The 20,709-nt window shown below is 39.1% G+C and overlaps 1 protein-coding gene across 1 annotated transcript in view; it reads left to right on the forward strand.

Moving 5' to 3' along the window:
• Positions 1 to 241: 241 nt before the first annotated feature.
• The window catches only part of ST6GAL2 (ST6 beta-galactoside alpha-2,6-sialyltransferase 2), a 51,551-nt gene continuing 31,083 nt past the window's right edge, over positions 242 to 20,709 (forward strand). Inside the window, exon 1 of the mRNA XM_018554147.1 lies at positions 242 to 1,173. Coding sequence (XP_018409649.1) covers positions 303 to 1,173 — 871 coding nt within the window. The 5' untranslated portion in view covers positions 242 to 302. The remainder of the gene's footprint in view (positions 1,174 to 20,709) is intronic.

A 20,709-nucleotide genomic window follows, 5' to 3' on the forward strand; every position in this document is an offset into this window, starting at 1 on the left:
TTCAGATAACGGGAACACAATATTTATGATATTTGTGTTTGCATTTAAAAAAAATCAGTGTTGTTATCTAAAGTGTCTGTTACATTAGCTTCCTCAGGGAATTGTTTTGTAGGAGTTTTAGATGATCATTTCAGGAACACTGGCTATAGAGTATATAATAATTATGAATGATGCCACTAACTGTGTGTATAATATGGTTTGAATACATGTTCATATGTTCTGATCATTGTAATTTTCACAGGTCACAATAAGATTTCAGCTTTGCCCATATAAAGAAAAAAGAAGCTAGTGGAGATCAAGCCATGAAATCTAACCTAAAGCAATGGAAACAACTCATGCTGTTTGGAATTTGTGCTTGGGGTTTACTGTTCCTGGTAATATTCATCTACTTCACAGATAGCAACTCCGTGGAACCAGTGCCAAGTTCATTTTCTTACATAGAAGCTAAGAAACTCCTACCTATTCAAGGAAAGCAGAGGGCTATCATGGGAGCACTACAGGATGCCTCCTTATCCTATGCCATTGATGACAATAATCTAATTGATGAAGAAGTTTTAAAGACCTTTAAGTTAGGCCATGGTAACATTAAAACCATTGCTGACGTGGAAAATTATTTTGCAAGTGAGGATGAATTTATCATGTCCAAGAAAAAAGGCTTTGCTCATAAAGATTCCAGTCAGGCTCAATCATTCCATTCCTTGTCTGGTGGAAGGTATCATCAAAATGCACACTCCAGATATAGAAAAGTCAGGAGGAATTCACATCGCAAGAAACAACATGTGTTTGAAGAATACGATGATTGGAATGGATTCTCCTCAACCATGTCTAAATCATTTCTTCAGAAGCTGTGGAAAGGTAATGTGTCATCAAAGATGCTAACTCCTCGTCTACAGAAAGCAAGGAGGGAGTACCTCAGAGCTAACAAACTCGGCGTTAGCTTCTCCGGAAAGCACAACTCCAGAAAACTGAGTTCTCAAGAACTTCTGTGCATTCTGAAAAAGAGAGCTCATGTGAGAACTTTGGATGGTAAGGAGGCTCCATTCTCAAACTTAGGATGGGAAAAGTATTTTCCTCCGGTACCCTTGAGTAAACTGTATCCACAAGGCTTCTCTACTTGTGCAGTGGTATCCTCTGCTGGAGCAATACTGAACTCTTCACTAGGAGCTGAAATCGGTGAGTTCTACTTTACTATAAATATAACCAATTGGTAAACTGCTAATGTTATTTAGCAAACATTGCAACTGTGCTAAAATGTATTTGTGTAATGCAAACAGTGGGTTTTAGCCCGCCTTCCTCCAACATGTCTTACTATTGCCCACCACCTTCATAAACCAATAGAAAATCACAAAAAACAGGAGGGGGTGGACTAGAGCTAGTGACCAATGTCCTTTCACTGTCCAGCGGTGCGCAAAATATAAAAAGTAATACAGATTGTCAGGATGTGAACTGGACTTTCAAATGTTGGATAGTATACTCCTCAATCTCAATCTCTTAAATCTCCCTGAGGCAATATTATAAAATCAGAGAAGTATCAGCCTTCACAAACTCCTACTGTAATTTACAAAAAAACACTGGTTTTCATCTGAGGTTGGAAAAATCGTACCATCCAATCACTCAGCATCTTTTTATATGGGCTGTTTACCCCTTTTTAATGTTTTCTTTGTGACATTTCAGGCATTAGAAGGAATGTAATATGCATTGCCATTCATACTTGGCAAATGTTCCTGATGTCCCAACTTCATTTTTCTGAAGTGTTGCTTAAATGTTTTCTCCTTGGAAATGCTCTTGCCTTTCATAGAATACACACCATACCATACATTTTTTATTAGTGGTATTAAGGGCCCATTCACACCAGATCCTTTAGCATCTATATTTCAATGGATGCCAACTCAAGGACATTTGAAAATAAATTGTGCTGCCCACCACTAAAAAAAAGTAGAGCAGGCTCTACTACTTTAAGCACAACGCAATGCAACAGACTAATGTGAACCAATAACACATGTCAATTTAAGGCAGAACCAGTACCTTATATAGCTCAGTGTAAAATTAAAATCAACCCCCCCCCCCCAAAAGTAATACAACTGATGTTAATGGACTATGCAAACTGAAGTCAACGCATGTTTTTTGGCTTCGGTTTTAGTGAGTGCACCCTAAAACCAAATCTTGTATTTCATATTTATTGCAATGATTTTACAAGGAAAGACAAACACATATAATCAGACAAATGTATTTTGAAAACTCTAAAAATGCATTTTGGGTTTGCTGACACTTTAAGCAGAGATATTGCACCAATAGTGTCTCCGAGTGAAATACAGTAAGAAATTGTATGGTGGTTTAACCATGTAGCGTTTTAACACTTTTGGGATGACTAACCCTTTAATGTATAGATGTACATCATTATTTTACTTTGCCTATTGTATTTAGCACATTTTAAATACAATAAAAAACACTTTGAGGTTGATTTACTAAAAGCAAATAGGCTGTTAACTTGGAAGGGTATTTTGACTTAGCATAGTGAATTTGGTGAAAATGTATTTTACAAAGAATATTCAACCATCTGCAGAATAAAAAAACTGTATTTTTTTCTACCACATGACTAGATGATGTAAGTCAGCAGAGTTTCAACTCATTCACCAAGGCTTAGTGAATGTGATGAAACTCTGCTGACTTACAGTCACTAAGCTAAGAGAAAATTCCCTTGTAAAGTGAACAGCCTATGTGTTTTTATTAAATCAACCCCTTTTAAAAGTGTAGCACCCTTCTAATATATATACACGGATACATTTGTTGGTTCCCTTCCACGACTAAAGAACAACCAACAATTTCCTCTGAAATAACTTGAAACTGACAAAAGTAATTTGCATCTATCATTTTTTATTCCATATTTATTAAAAATCAGACTTTGCTTTTGATCATCGAACATAGTATTTTAAATAATAAAACAGATTTTAAAAATGCAGTCACTGCAAACTAACATTTCCTGTGGCTCTCAGTTAGACCTATTGGACCTGCCAACAGGTAGTTTGACCCATTCTTGTTTGAGCAAAGTGCTCCAGCTGTCTCAAGTTTGAAGGGCGCCTTCTTCAGACTGGATGTTTCAGCTATTTCTATAAATGTTCAATAGGATTCATATCAGGAATCGTAGAAAGACACCACAGAATAATCCAATGTTTTGTTAGCCGTTCTGGGGTGCTTTTAGGTGTGTGTTTGGGTCATTATCCTGTTAGAGGACCCATGACCTGCAACTGAGACATCTTTCTGACACTGGACACTGTTTCCATCCAGAATTCCTTGATAGTCTTGTGATTGCATTGTGCCATGCACACATTCAGATGTGCCAGACGCAGCAAAGCAGCCCTAAACATAACTGACCTTCCTCAATGTTTCCCAATATGCACAATGTTTATTGAAAGCTTCATTTTTTTTCATCTGTGAACATAGAGCTGATATGACTTGCTAGAAAACTCCAGTGTTGTCTAATCTGTCCAAAGGACATTCTCTCAGGGACATTGTGACTTGTCAATATACGCTTATTAAAAAGCGACGAATGGTGCGATCATACACTGATGTACCTCAACCTTGTTATTTAGCTTGTATCTCTTTGGAAGTTTTCATTGTCTATATCATTCTGTTCAGTCTGGGACTGGTTTTCCTCTTGTGGCCATGTCCAGGGAGATTGGCTACACTCCTATGAACCATATATGCCATATAATATTTGCAGCTGCAGTCACAAGAACATCAAGTGTTTGGAGATTGTCTTATAGTCTTTACCTTTGACATGCTGGTCTATAATTTTCTTTCTGATCTTCTTAAACAACTCTCTCCTTTGCTTTCTCTGGTAAATTTTTAGCGACTACTTTAAAAAAAAAATTAAATAGACTGACTGGTTATAAGACATGTGTGATTTTAACTACAGAAAACAGTTACAGGGTTATTCATAAAAGGGTGAAGAGTTTGGAGAAGGCAAGAGAAGTTTACAATCTGGGACAACATAGCTAAACTGGAATTTTTCCAAATCAGCTATGTTGTCCTGGATTGTTCACTTCTCCTACCTTCTTCAAACTCTTCACCCTTTTGTGAATAACCCTGTTAGTTTGGAATATCATTATGATGTGCTTATTTATAATCTGCTCTAGGGGTACAAACAATTCTGTCCAGGCTATTTTAGAATATTTTTACACAATAACCATAAGTTTATCTCTTTTCTCACTTTCTTGGATTTACTCTATTACACACTAATGGCATGCATGCATGCATAAGGAGACAACTAGTTTTAATATTATAACTTTTCAGGAGGAATAACGCATTGTTTAATGAGCTGCAAGGGTACCACAAAATGTGCCCATGTCTGTATGTAGGAACGTTTTAACATGCCAAAGGATATAATACTGTGCAGCCAGTTTACCAGTCCAGATACTTCTGCCAACAGCACTATAAGGTCCTACAAATACGCTGTAGCACTATAAGGGCCTACAACTACACTGTAACATCAGCATAGTATGGTGAAGAGCATGTAACCTGACTGCTGATGCAGTTGTTATAAACTGCACCAAAACTGCAGCAGGCAGATTCTTTAAAATGCATAGTTGTGAAATGTGCCTAGAAAACAAAAACATTTTGTTGAACTCTGTCTGCACTAATGTTTTTAGAATCTTGCATAGAACAGATTTTGCTTCAATTAACAATTAATCTTTTTGTTGATTACATTAATATTAATATGACATTGCTGGCACCAATAGTGTGTAATATTGTATTTGTTGTCTGGCATCTTTCACAGGTCTGGAAATTATGTGCCGATCAATTAAGATCCTGTGTAAATATGTGCAATAACCAAGACTCTTCTGCGGCCAAGACTCTTTAATTGCCTATCCAGTTTATACTGCTCAATATAATGGCACTCTGAAGGGCAGAATAAACTGTAAATATGAAATAAGATAGTATTTAATGTTTTGCTCCACAGAGGATATGAAAACCTTGTAAAAGTAAATATCAATTCCTTGACCTATTTAGTGCTTTTGAAAAGCTAACGAGATGGAGGAGTTTTATGTGAAATTGCTTACACAGCTGCAGCAAGTCCTTCTCATGAAATTAGTTTCTGCAAAAATAGCTCCGGGGTCCGCTCTCTAGGGGAATCCTTCTCAATGTACATTATGTGTCAGATACAATCCTGGGTTGTGTGTTCTATGGGCTTTTTCCCTTTTTCTTTGTTTTGATGGGAATCGGGATTGTTTGTCACTGGGTGACAGGGGAAGGAAGAAAATGATTTACATGTTTGTTCTAAACATGAAGAAATAAAAAATACCACATAACTTGACATTTTTAATGCCCAGAAGCATAGAAGTAGAGAAGCAGATGCACTGCCTTGCACCTCTTTTTGGATTTTTTTTTACATTTTAGAGTGTCACAATCTGGAATCAAAATAGATTTAGTAGAGATTTTACAAAAGAGTTTGCAAAATGGAAAGATCGTTGAAATAGTTTTCTAAAAATAGAGATGTTTTATTCCATAAGTATTCACCTCTTTTCTATTAAACCATTAAATAAGCTCTGGTGCAAACATTTGCCTTCCTAAGTGACATCATTAGTTACTTATTAGTAGTTGGAAAAAAAAATAGAAAGATTGTGACACACTCTGTCTAGAGAAGACCATACACCAAGGAATTACAGAAGCAACCAAAATATCAGTGGTAACTTTGAAGGAGCTGCTTACATCCAGCTTATACAGCTGACATGGAACATTCATGAGCAACTATATCCTCGATGTCCCACAAAAATAATGTGACACTAAACTCTACAGTTAAACCTTAGAAATGCATTCATATACCTTACCTAATAACAAAAATGTATCTTATTTGTGTATCATTCAACTGTAGATCCTCAAATCATCTCTGAATTGGTGCTGACACTGTCCTTCCTTCTGGAGAGTGGCTACTTTTGTTCTTCATGGAGCCTATGTGTGTTGTAACGTAGTCACCACTCCAAGCTCACTCCTGTGATAGACTATGGGGTCTATTCACTAAGCTGCCAAAGGATCTAGCCCGTACAGCTCCCAAACTCGGCCGAGCGGCTCAGTCGAGCCGAAGGCATATGCTTCGGCTCAACTGAGCCGAGGTAAAAGCCGAAGCTGGGCGGAGCCGGCCATCATCTCACGGCCGGCTCCAGCCACTTGCACAGACAGATCAGCGTCCCTAGTTACCAGGTAACCAGGTATGCTGATCTCCAGACAGCCCAACTCTCCCGGACGCTCCGGGAGTCTCCCGCTATTAGATAGCGGCTCCCGGCCGCGCGGGAGAGAAACACATTCTCCGGGAAAGTTTTACTCTGCTTGATTGAGCACAGTAAGCCTTTCCCTGCTCTGTTGTCTTTTTTTTCCCTCTGACATCGGAGCCATTGGCTGCCATCAGAATAAATGTAAAAAAAACACCATAGGAATGCATAGCTAGATTCCTATTGGCTATTGCAAAGTGAAATAGCCAATAGGATTCTAGCTATTGCACCCGCCCACTGCTGCTGTCAATCAGCAGAGGGGACCTGAAGTTCTCCATCAAGGCCCCTCTAGTGATTGACAGCAGCAGAGGGCGGTTGCAACAGCTAGTTTGATATTTGCTATTGCAAAGTGAAATAGCCAACAGGAATCTAGCTATGCATTCCTATGGTGATTTTTTTTTATTCAGCAGCAGAACCGCCAGGCCAATAGAAAACAGTTGGGCGGAGCTAGCTATCACTGCTAGCTCCGCCCAATCGTTTTCTATTTTATTTTTTACTACTTTTTTAACTGTTTTTCACAGAGGTACCAAGCAGAACAGCCGAGCAGAATACAGCTCAGCGGCAATCGGCTATTTAATCACTGCTGTTCGGCATCTATGAGAATAGGCCGAACAGCAGCGAGTAGCCTGCCGGAGGTTCAGCTTAGCCGATCCAGATGTTGGAGTCGAACTCCTTCTGCACTTCGGGTCAGCCAAACATGCTGAGCATGTTCGGCACCCCGGAATCCAGCTGAAGCCACCCGATGTATGGCTGATTTCAGCCGATCTATGGCTGGAATCAGCCGTACCATCCTGAAGTGAATAGCCAAACAGTGTACGGCACACTTCGCTTCGGGTCGGTTAGTCACTCGGCTGCCTACAGCAGCTTAGTGAATAGACCCCTATAACTTCAATACAAATTAGTAAACTAAACATGAGATTGTAGTGCAAGGGTAAGGTACTTGAATGCATTTTTAAGATTTAACTCCTGAGTTTAGTGTCTGTTTGAGTGACAAGAAGAAGGTAACTCATGGGAAAAAAAAAACGTGTAGACTCCTGTTTGGAGTTTATCAAAAGATATGTCGGCTGCAAGGGCGTAACTACAAATCATGGGGCCCCATAGCAAACCTTTGAGGCCCCCAGGCTAACTCACTCCGTAGCAGCTGCCAGTGCCAACTGTGACAATATATGACATTATTCTGAATATAACGTATGTATCAAGGACCGGCAACAGGAGAGCTGTCAGTACACTACTAGGGAGCACTACTAGGAAGCACTGCTGGGGATAAATGTTATAGTAGTATTAATAATATTAACAGCCATAATTATATTTTATATTGTGATAAAATGAATAATACTCTTGCACACACTTACTCTTCAACCCTAACATAAACCTCTTTAAAATCTAGCTTCATTAAACTTTCATGTAGAAACACAAACCTCAGCCCTCCTATAAACTCTGGGATTTGTGACTGAATTAGGCATAAAGGGTTAATTTCAGTGTGGAGCAGAAGTTCAAAAGGCAAAAAATCTAGAGTGGTAAAAAAGATAAGCAAATGCATCTTACTGCACAGAAGGGGATCTGTCAAGATTTTCCTGAGGTCTGAATTCTGCTCCTAGTTACCGGAAACCTCACAGTTTAGATTTCCTAATCATTTCCCATCATGGGCTGCTATGGCTATTGTTACACCAGTGGTAGGAGGTACAGCAAATAATGAAAACGTTTCTCTGGTCTAATGAGACCAAAATTTTTATTTTTAACCTATTGTTGAACAAAGGCAATGCCTCGTATCCCTCTGATAAAGGCATCCTTTTAGAAACACGGTGGTGGGAGCATGCAGTAGAGATGCTTTTCATTGGTTGATACTGAATAAATGGTGAGAATTAGGGGTAAGATGGATGGAGACAAATATAGTGCAGCTCTAGAAGAAGACCTGACACTAGGGTGGAGGTTCATTGTTTAGTAGACATGTGCGATTCGTTTCGTTCTGAATCGAAATTCGGATTAATTTTTGGAAATTCGGATGTATCCGAATTCCGAATTACAGACATAACGAATGCAAACGAATCTGAATTTCCATTTCCGAAATTCGGTAGCGGTAGTTCGAACGTTCGTTTCGTTTTCTGTTCTTATTCGTTTCTTATTCGTTTCGTTCGTTGGAGCAAAGTGACATTAGAGAAGGAGAAAAATATTTTTTCCCCCTCAAATGTCACTTTGCTGCAAACGAACGAAACGAATAAGAACAGAAAACGAAACGAACGTTCAAACTACCGCTACCGAATTTCGTCCGAATCCGAATTCCGAATCCGAATTGACTTTCACACCCGAATCCCGAAAAACGAAATAACACAAATCCAAATTTAAAACGAAACAAAACTAAACAAATTTTTTGGCAATGCACATGTCTATTGTTTAGCATTACAGTGACCTTAAAAATACAGCCAAAAACATTTGGAATCTTTTATATCCAAGAACTTAAATGTCTTTTGCCCCCTTCATACCTGGCCATTACAATGCGTTAACACATTATGTTGGGTCGTATAAACCTGGAAGCGCTCAACTCTGAGAACTTCCTTGTTTATACCTGTTAATACTTGGCTGGGAAAGAAGCCGATTGAGCATGGTGTGTGCTCGATTGGCTTCGGTGAAGTGCAGGACTGACATTAGATGTCTAAAATACCCCTAGTTTGTCCTTAGGGAGAACATGGAAGAGTAGGAAAGTTGCCAGCACAGCATCGAAATGTTACATTTCAATGGTGTGCTGGTGACACTTCTGTTCTTCCATGTGATTTATGCAGCGCCGTCCGTGGTCACTTCAGCACCCACCTCTGATAAAAAGGGGAGTCCAGTAAGGTGCGGTGGGATCCTTGTTTATCTTTCTAAAGAGAACATGTCTCCTGTATTATGCTACCACATTGCGGGCTTATCAGGATATTGCTGTTTACTAATAATATAACCAAGTCTATCCAGTAATTCCTGTTCTTTTTGGCCATATTTACCAGCAGGACTCCTCACAATGGCTCCTCACCAACTAGAATAGGCAGCAGTTGCAAGATCCAAATCTACAAAGCTGGTAGTGACTTACAGAAAAGGCTAAAATCTGTCAGTGCAGCCAGAGTTGGTTCGATCAAGCACTGACTCGGGAGTGAATACTTGTAACTAACAAATGTGTTTTTGTACATTTGTGCCATAGTAAATATTACAATTTTGCACTTCCAAAGTGTTACCTGTGTTGTGTGTAAATCAAACGATGAATAGCTCACTAAATTTTAATTTATATTTCAGATTTTAACACTACACAATGTAAAAAAGTCTGAACAGGGCAAAAATGAATGCACTGATGACTGTATTTGTAAATCATGAATTAGTTGTCAAATGTTTACTTAATGACAATATTTATAAACAATACTATTAATTTTGCCTCTCTGACAGCTTGTCTTTACCTCCATTTAGGGCTGCAGCTAACGATTATTTTCAAAATCGATTAGTTAGCCGATTATTTAGTTTGATTAATCGGATTTTTTTTTAAAAGGCTCCAGTGATGGACTACTAGTATGTATTGAGATTGTAGTCCATCATGAGAGCAAGCTTGGAGTGGTGGAAGTTAAAAAAAAAGTGTGGTGTGCAATATAGCACATTATACAGCGTCGCAATGCAGAATACCAGCAGCTATAGAGGAATACAGCAAATCGCAGCAATAGTACATTATACCATAATGTACAATTGCTGGGATTTGTAGTCCTTGGTATCTGGTGTTATTCTGCATTGCACTGTATATAATGTATTATTGCTGGGATTTGTAGTCCTCTATAGCTGGTGGTATTCTGCAGTGCGCTGTATAATGATTATACGGCGCAATGCAGAATACCAGCAGCTATAGAGGAATACAGCAAATCGCAGCAATAGTACATTATACCATAATGTACAATTGCTGGGATTTGTAGTCCTTGGTATCTGGTGTTATTCTGCATTGCACTGTATATAATGTATTATTGCTGGGATTTGTAGTCCTCTATAGCTGGTGCCATTCTGCATTGCGCTGTATAATGATTATACGGCACAATGCAGAATACCACTGACCAGTTATAGAGGAATACAACAAATGCCAGCAATAATACATTGTATTTGTTCCTGTTTTGTTCCTCTATAGCTGGTGGTATTCTGCAGTGTTCCGCTGTATAATGCATTGGTATTTTGCATTGTATTCTGCATGGTACTCTGTATTGTATAATACAGCTGCACAATGCAGCATACCAGACCAGAATCAAGCAAACTTTATTTATAATTTACATAGATTGTGGAATGATGTAAACGTGACATCGCTTGAGTCTATCAATTTTGTTTTCTTGTCTATTTGATATTGAATTCTGGTTGGCTGAATGTTTTAGAGCTTGTTCACACCAATGCCATGCGTTAATAGCATGTTTCTGTGCAGTTAATAGCATGCTACAGTGTAATACAATACAGCAATTGCGTTGCATTGCCATTCATTTGAATGGCACCCTGAATGCACCTCCTACCCGCAGTAACGCAATACAGTGCATTGTGGTGTGGTTGAAAAAAAGTAGTGCATACACAATTTTTTTTTAAAGCACCACACCACAACGCAGGGTATTGTATTATAGCTGTTAATGGTGCAGTTTGGGTGCTTTTCAAATTAACAGCAGCCAGCAATGTAATCTGCATCAATCACAACATCCAGTGATGAAATCTGCATTAATCACAATGTCCAGCAATCAAATCTGCATCAATCACGATGTCCAGCGAGTTTATCTATGTGAACCACGGAGTCCATTCAAAAAAACAACATGTCGATCGGCACACATATAGATAAAATTCTAAAATTCAATGCAAGTGAACTATTAGCAAGAAAGTAGAATTGTTTACTTGCAAGAAAAGTTTTTTTTTAATACGGCTATAAAAAGATAAATAAACACCTAAAACGCTGTTTAGATGACCTATCCTGCTTGTAAAGGTTGACAGTGTTATTTTACTATGTAAACTTTCAGCCAAGCAGAATTCAACATCACAAAAAAAAAAGATAGACTGAAAAGATGACACTCTAAGACACTTACACAGAGCCAGTCCATAAATGGTCGCACACCACAGGTCTTGAAATATATCACTCCAATTTTTATTGAGATCCAAAAATATGTATACACCACAATCAAGCTCCCCAGCAGATGCAGAACCCTCTAACGCGTTTCACCAATGAGGCTTAATTATAGAGGTGAAATTCCTAAAAAAAGCTTATATCTCTGGGTCCACCTCCCAACAGGTGTGGGGTGGCCTGCATCCTGTCTAACAGTTAAACATGTAACTACCGATTCCAGGTGTGAAAAGACACAGAGCGAACAAATGGAGCAATATAATAATATAGCGATCTGGAACCTGATGTGATCCAGCTCACTGCTAGCATTCATAAATCTATACCCAGCATTGAAATACTAAATAATCCTACACAATAGTACCGCATGTTTAAAAATATCATTACTTAATATATGGAAAATACACCCAATATCTAGTGTAGGTTTTAAATATTATACATTAAATATGTGCAAAGCCCAAACCCTGCAGTGAAGTGCATCAGATATAAACACACCTCAAAATAACAAAAAATAAACCAAATAACCATAATTTAGTGCTAATTAGAAGAAGGAATGTCGAAATATTGCCATAATTATAAAAATTCTACATCTAAGAGTAATTGAAATATCTATTACTGCAATAGAGTGGCATACCTTCAATTTAAAACATCCATATTATTCTAAATGTTAAAATCAACAAGTATATAAATACCGAATACCGTTGCCATATTTCAAAAATGTATATATGCATATATGATCCATCAGATACAGATTTAAAGATATATAGTATTCTGTAAATACATGTAAAATGTGTATAAAATGCACATGCATAAATACATATATACATAAATATCTCAAAGCAGCTCATGATTGAATAAATAAACAAAAGCAGTCAAACCGAGCAAAGTATGAAATGTACAAAATCATCAGAGAAGAGTGGACTAATATACTTGACTATACACCTCTTAGTAGATCCTTAGGATTCCCTGTTATTACCATGATAACTATATCCCCCAATGTTGCAGAATCAATCTTCATAAAACGATCACGCATAAAATCATATAGAATTGTTAGTATGGTGTCATACAGGCATAAACCAAGGAACCAATGGTTGTTATCTAGGATCATTCATAACAATAAGTATTGTCCCACTCAAAATTCACACCCTTGGGAATATGAGTGTTGAGTTTAAAGATCCAAAAAACCTCTCCCTTAGACAGTAGACAGAGCCGCTGTCAATCAAAAGAGGAGGCATGTCCTCCAGACATCGGGCTGCCTGTGCAACTGCCGCCTCTAAATGCAGGGAGGGAGACTCCATCAGACAGCCAGAGAATGAGTCACTCTCAGAACGGAAGTCCCAGCCAGCTCTAAGGAGAAAGAAGATTTTAAAGAGACGGCTGCACAGAATGAGGAAACACACAAATATAGACTGCAGTAAGTCTCATACAGCTGCAATGATTTTAGTTAAAAAATGAATTTAATACCACTTTATAGAGTAGTTTTGCAGTTAAATTGTAGAAACCCCCACTAAATTTTTGTTATGTGTTCCAGTTCACACCTACAATTAATATACAAAAATACTTTACTTTCTTATGTAGTTAATTGGAGCAAGCTTACACATAGGACAGCAAGCTTTTCTGAACAATTTCATAGTGCTATTACAGGGACAAGCTAAGGGATACGTACGATGTACCACCCAAGCCTTGAGATCTTTATCCCTTTGACAGGACAGACAAGGTTAATTGTGGTAAACATAACTTTACACAGCCCCCTGCTTAACATTACATAGAAGGGGAAACCTAGTAGGATTGCAAAGCAAGTACAAATGTTAGCAGCATTTTTTACATATTTTTTAAAGTTATGCAATGTAAATGGGAACATGTAACAAATATTTAGTAGATGTTATCCCAGTTTGACTGCAAAAGTGGAAATGCACTTTAAGTCCTGCCTTTGGCCATACACATACAAGTATGCCACAGGAGGACAGATCTGAACGGCTAATGTCTGGTGGCAGCACAACAGATGAGCTGTCATCTGGCTCATAAAAAGCTATTATTTATCATTATCCAGCTCCAGGTTTAGTAGACATTGTGAAGACACATGGTACTTCTGGCTTGCCATGTAGAAAGGCAATCATAGAACCAGCAAAATGGATGGTATAGTGGCTGTAATGTAAAGATTAACTTTGCTTTTTAGCTCTAATTTCAAAACAAAAGCAAAATCTGTTTACTCTAATAATATTTTCAAATACAATCAGAATAAGCATCTTTTTCATTTTGCACCCCATCAGAACCACTCAGTCTTCAAGTTTGAGGAAGGTAAAGAAGCAGTTACCTAGGAGACAATGTCCCTGTACATCTGTGCACCCTGGCTGCAGAGAATGCAAATATACCCTGAAGGAAGGAGTATTGTTTTATTGTAACTTGGGACAAGGTTACAATAAAGGTGACATGCTGCATATTAAAAAGGAAGCCATTACATTAGTCCAACTCAAGGGAAATACGTTTCAATGTCCCAAATACACACAGACACATACTCATAGCAAATAATTGGCTTATGAGACCCCCTCACTTCTCACTAGGTAAAATGAAAAGGAAAAGATTTTGTTATCCTGTAGATGTGCTTTTAAGTACATTGATGTGCTTTTAAGTACTTCACAACCTAGACAGAAAGCTTTTACAGATTCCTTACAAACAGTAAAAGTGTTAAATCAATCTCTTGCTGAACTCTGTAGCTGAAAGTACTGTGAACTAATTCAGCCACAAAGATCACAACAAAGACTCCAAGGCCTCGTGCACATGAGCAGAAACTATGCTGGTTTTATGGATTTTTTTCACTTCTAATGCCCCTGAATGCAGTTCTCTTTTAGCCGATGTGTCCTTGCACATCGTGAGGTTTAGATTGATATTTTAGAGCAGTGTTCATGGGCGACATAAAAATAAAATGCCCCAAAATTGTGGAGTTTAGAGAGGAGCTTATTGTCATAATGTATGCACCATGTCCATTGAGTTGCATTTTTGTGCACACCACTGGACATGTATGGTGTGAACAGGACACATAGAAATCCACAGTGTTTTATGTGCCCTGTTCACCCCATACATGTGCAGTGGCGTGCATAAAAAAATGCAGCTCAACAGACATGGTGGGAACAAGCTCTTAATGAGTTCTTACTTTCAGGTGCTTTTATTGCTTGTTTAGAACATGTAAATACTTTAATGTGTAAAGTCTGGGCACAGGTTCACTTTACTTAGAGATATATTAAGAATCAAAATGTTTCTTTGTTTTACAGTTTTTATTAAGGTCCAGTTTCTAAGGATCTAATGACAAGAGATGATTGCCTCTTCCATCATATCATTGCTGTCTTCATCAAACTTTTATATTTTATTTTAACCAAAATCATCTTAATCTCTTTCAATACCTTATTTCTTGCTAGCAGACTTTATCTGTATTTGAATGACAGCTACATTATGGGCCTGTCATGAAAGCTTTGCAGCACCTACTTTTCTGCATTAGCACATTTTCAGGTAAAGATGCTGTCATTTAGAGTGGGTAAAACCTCAGCCTGAGTAGTAATTTTGTTGCCATTTGATTGTCTGCCATTGTTTTTTTTTTGTAACTTCTAAAATCTTTCTTTACTTGAACAGGGTATAATCATTTCATCACGTGTGTGATTTCTTTCCTGTCTGTTTTCTCCTGTTTGACACATATGAATCCCTTTTAAGTGCCGGTGATGGATTAGAGCTGTTGTCATTAGCAGGTTTTTCAAAAGACGTTTAGGTTCAAAACTGCAGTCTGTGTTTGTTCACCAAGGTGTTTAAATTATTGCACTGTCACACTTCATTCAGTGTAAGCTGTGGCTTATTTAGCTCTTCCAATTGCCAATCCTTGTTAGTCAACCAGACAGGGTCTTCCATCAGTGTGTTTGTTCTCTGGAGGGTACCAAGCTTGAAGGCCATGTTTAAAAAGTGTTTTGTGTTGTTACTCAGCAAGTATAATGGTAATTGGCTGGAAATGCAAAATGGAATTTACTGCAGTTTTTATGGAAGAAGTAAGACAAAATAAATGTCATGTGCAGGCCAATTACCTAATTTTAAAATAACTTTGCCTGCACTGGTCTGATGTAAAAAATGCCATCAGAGTGGAGTTGTGTGACATGCAAAGCATACTGCACAGTGTATAGAATGAGCCTTCTACAGTATGTCATGCACAGCCCAGTGTATAGAGAGATGACTTGAGATCCAATTTGTGGATCAGCAGGTAGACACTTGTCAGGCGGCAGGCAGATCTGCACATTCCAGCCAGCAAATTGCATTTTTTCCAGAACTCTCCTGTCACCCACTCCCTGCCATTTCCAATGGTCTTCTTGTTCAAACTAAACTCTATCATGTGAGTGGATGTGGGAGGGGTACTTCTCACTCCCATTTTCTAGATTTTGTCTTTATTTTAACTATAGTATTAGATGATATGTGGCCCTGGAAGCAGCAATGTTTTCTTGTTATTTTACTGTACATAATGTGCTTTCTTCCACCCCTCGCTGCCATGATGATACACCACCAGGAGGTGTATGCATGAAGCCCTGGACTCACAGGAAGTGTTAAAGTGACACTAAACTCAGGAGTTAGATATTAAAAATGCATTCAAGTACCTTAACATTTTAACAAAAATGTATCCTTTTTGTGCATCACTCAGCTGTAGATCCTCAAATCATCTCTGAATTCATGCTGACACTGTCCTTCCTTCTGGAGGGTGGCTACTTTTGTTCCCAATGGTCCCTGTTTGTGTTGTAAAGTAGCCACTACTCCAAGCTCGCTCCCATGGTGGATTACAATCTCATGTTTAGTTTACTAATATGTATTGATATTGTAGGCGATCACAGGAGTGATCTTGGAGTGGTGGCTACTTTACAACACACACAGGGACCATTTGGAACAAAAGTAACAACTTTTCAGAAGGAAGGACAGTGTCAGCACAAATTCAGAGATAATTTGAAGATCTACAGCTTAGTGATACACAAATAATCTACATTTTTGTTAATATTTACGGTACTTGAATGCATTTTTAAGATTTAACTTTGGAGGCAGAGCAGAGCAGCCACACTATGGAGAGTGGAAGGGGAAAAGATGAGAATTAATATAGTCATGTTGAGGCAGAGAAGATGAGGACCAAAAAGGAGAGGGAAAGGAGAAGAGAAGGCAGAGGAGATAAGTGATGCTTGGAAAAGGGAAGGAGGAGGAGATGAGTGTCCCTATGGAGTCGAAGTGGAGGCGATAAGAAGCGTTATGGAGAGGGGAGGAGGAGGAGATGGCCAGTGATATAGTAAGGGGAGGTGGATGAGAGGAACATCACTATGGAGAGAGGAGGTGGAGATGATGAGCAATATTATTGAGAGGGGAGGTTTATGAGAGAAACAGCGGTATGGTGGGGAGAGGGGGAGGAGAGGATTGCTTTGGAGACAGAAGCGTGAGGAGATAAGCAGCATTATGGAGATAGGAGGCAGAGGAGATGAGCAGTACTTTGAACAAAGAAGGCGGAGGAGATGAGTGACTCTATAATGAAGGAAGGAATAGCTGTTGAGTTCTTTAGAGAGTGTGCAGGTGGAAGAACAGAACTATGGAGAGGGGAGTGGCAATGGATGGGTGCTGCTGGCAGATACAGCAGGTACTTATTTTATATAACTGCAGAGTCTTTGCTGCCAGATACGTTTTTGCAAAACCACATTTTAGGCCTAAAAACACACGTTGGGCCTAAAGATTAGTTAAAATCCACAAAACGTTATATACTTTCTGAAACAAAGACCATGGAGAATAAAATGGTGGCAGTTTAAATTTTTTGTCATGCAATATTTATCAAACCCACTTTTTTTTAAAGGACTGGAAATCTGTTGGTGCTATATAAATCCTGTATAATAATAATAATAATCATTTTTTGTAAAAAATATATTCAAATTACTAGGGATGCACAGCAATATCGGTCGCCGAAACATATTCGCCAAAAATGGCCCTTTTTGGCAAAATTACGGTACATTCCTAGTTTCTCTCCTCCACGCTGCACACTGCCCTGCTTCCCCTCTAACACAGCGCAGCATCCAGCAGGGAGGAGAGAAACTGTCAGAGGAGGCTAGGCGGTGCGGGGCAGGAGAGCGCTAGGAACACCCGGCGCGTCACAGGAGACCGGGCTCTCCTCCAGCACCGTGCCCTCAGTCAGAGGAAGCTGAGGCGGGAGCCCAGCCTCCTGTGACATGCTGGTTGTTCACAGCGCTCTCCTGCCCCGCACCGCCCCTCTTCATCTCCTCTCACCAATCAGGATGGAGAGTGGTGTGGGGGCAGATTCAGCTATGTGCTGTCACAGGAGCCCAAGGTCTGTGGTGAGGGGGAGGAGTCAGCTGTCAAAATAGACTGAGCTCTCCTCCCCGCCACACCAGCTCAGCTGTGACAGCAAGTCAGGATGGAGAACAGTACAAGCAGACTGTTTGTAAAAAAACTGGACATAGTATGAGTTACTATGTACTTGTTATAAATAAATAGGAAGTGATCTACATCACTTCCTGTTCATTCATAATTGTGTACATAGTAACTCATACTATATCCACAATGTATGAATGAACAGGAACACTCAGAACACTCAGCATTCCTGTTCATTCAGTTCTGGGGCTGCAGAAAAGAGATTATGAACTCTATCTCTTTTCCTTTTTTTAAAAGGGAAATATCAGTTTATACCTCTGATATTTCACCAAAGCCCCCACAGTAAATTTTAAAAATTAGTAAATTTAAAAAAAATACTGTGAATAAAAAATAAAAGTAAAATATTTTTAAAAAATTAAAGTTTAGGAAAAAACATTTTTTTGGTTTCAGCCTCACATTTTTTTATTTTCGGTTTAAATTTTTTTTATTTCGGTGCACCTCTACAAATTACCCTTTATTGTACTCAAACACAATATAATCATTTTTAGGTAAAATATAACAGATGAGGTTGCATTGAATAAACCAAAACTCAAAACAACAGCAGATTTCTGTACCCAAAATTGTCCATAAGCGACACTAAAAGTCTTTAGTCATTAGTGTAGAATTAACAATGAATAATGGCCCTAGAATCCTCTCACATCATCATCATAGTTCATAGTTTCCCTATGAATTCATTGTCACTTTCAGGTTGATTCATCCAGAGGGGAGATTGACGAATGGATGTTTACTGCCCAGGTGTCTGCAAGTAGAGAAAGTGAAAGGGTTAAGGGCTGCCAATGTACAAGAATGGACCAAAAAATGGACATGAAGCATTTTTGTGTTATGGTACACTGCAATGCATTTGTGCATCGGAGCTGCATTACCTTGGTGCATTAACGTGCATTGTGGTAATGTGCGCTACCACAACGCACTCCATCGCAAAGTGTATTTTGGTTCTTTACAAGGGAACTCAGGGCACATAAAAAATTGAATTGTTGATTTTGTATATTAAGTCCTGCATTTTATTTAAAAAAAAACATGCTCACAAACATACACATAGCCCTACACTAAAAAAAAACATATAGATTTATTTTACAGATACCTGCATTATTCACACAAACATAAACACAATCTCCACAATGCACCAAACATACACATAGCTTTACACTAAAATTGTCTAAAGTATTGCTCTCACTCAAAATGTGTGGCGTGGTGGCTGTTTACATACATGTGCATGTCCTACTCCGTGTTTGCATTAGTGTATGGGGAACGGGGCAGCAGGGTTGCTTTTAAATGTATTTCTTTGGGCTTTTTTTCATTTTATTCTACTTTTTTTTTTTCCATTTAAAGTAGAATTTATAGGGAGAGTGAATTACACTCATCCCCATAATAAGAGTCGACATGTAACACTAAAGCTGTCACACGTCGGCTCTATTGATCAGAGACTGAGCAATCACATACCACTGATCACTCAGTTCCCGATATTCTCCCTGCAGAGAGCGAGGACTGTCAATTGTCACTCCCCACAGGGATTCAACCCTCCAGTGCTGACTGGAGGAACAAACAGGGGAGGGGGCAGGCACAGCTGGCTCTGCCCCTAGAGAGGCAGAGCCAGCTGTCAGTCATACAAGCGGGGTGGATCCCAACAATATTGTCGGGATCCATCCCAGCTACAGCGCGGCTCTGCGCTGTCAGCATATAGCAGGCAATAGTCCACTATATGCTGAGTTTTGGGTCACAGAAGGACATTATTATATATCCTCCTGTGACCCTAAAGTGAACTATGGGAAAAAAGGGTTGGGCCATAGTTCTCTTTTTACTTGCTATCACAAGGGAGCTAACAATCCCCTATCTGATAGCATTGGCAAGTGACAGGTCCTCTTTATAGAGTAGAGGTCTAATAGACCCCTAATGTCCCCCCCTGCCCTCTGCTAGGGCCGATCAAGCACAGATCTTTTGCCAGCTGTTTGCCTGGCCATGCTGGCCAGAATGTGACAGCTGTGAATTTTGAAATGCTTATAGCATAGCGCTGCCGCAGCCATCTTGGTATGACCACTTAAGGTCCAGTATGTATAGGGACATCCTGTGGTCCTTCAGTGGTTAAAGATTTCAGCAAAGCTGCATAAAGCTTACTGAAATATTTATAAATGCTTTGTAAAAGCTTGCTGTACACACGTCTTATAATTAAACTGAAGCCAGTGTGTAGTTGGCCTAAAAGTGCTCTACCTAATTATTTTAGTTCCATCTAGCACTAAAACGCAAGCTAATGCTTTAAAGGAAACCTCATTGGAGTAACATGTAGCTCAGGGGTAGCCAAACTTCAGCCCTCAAGCTGTTGTGGAATTGCAAGTCCCATAAGGCATTGCAAGACTCTGACAGGCACATGCATGACTTCCAGAGGCAGAGGCATTTGTAGGATTTGTAGTTTTACCATAGTTGGAGGGCTGAAGTCTGGCTGCCTCTGATGTAGGTTATGTCATGACAATGTGAACTACACCTTTCTCCGGGCAGACCAACTCCTTTTAATGCTTAATCAATGCTTTATCTTGGTTCTATCTCTGCTGTTTGTTCAGTTCAGAGGTCATATGTAGGCTTTGAACACCTCTCTCTTAGTATGTTAATATGCTCCTACACATCCTGCACAATGGTAAGATACTACAGCTGAACAGTGAAGCTCTTTAGTCCTGCCTTGTGTTCTTCTTTCTCATTTGATTGACAGCTGCATTTGGCATAACAGTACCAACAAGTGGCTGGTAAAAGGGCAGAGTAGAAGAACACTTAGGCCTGGTTCACACCTGGGCGTTTTACAGCGCGTTCCTACGCGCTATAAAACGCTCAACATGTGAAAACCAATGATTGCCTATAGGCATGGTTCCCACCTGTGCGTTTTACAGCTCGTAGGAATGCGCTGCAAAATGCCCTATGCCCAAAGAAGTA

Source organism: Nanorana parkeri, unplaced genomic scaffold, assembly GCF_000935625.1.
Source record: "Nanorana parkeri isolate BGI_ZX_2015 unplaced genomic scaffold, ASM93562v1 scaffold143, whole genome shotgun sequence".
Classification (NCBI taxonomy): domain Eukaryota; kingdom Metazoa; phylum Chordata; class Amphibia; order Anura; family Dicroglossidae; genus Nanorana; species Nanorana parkeri.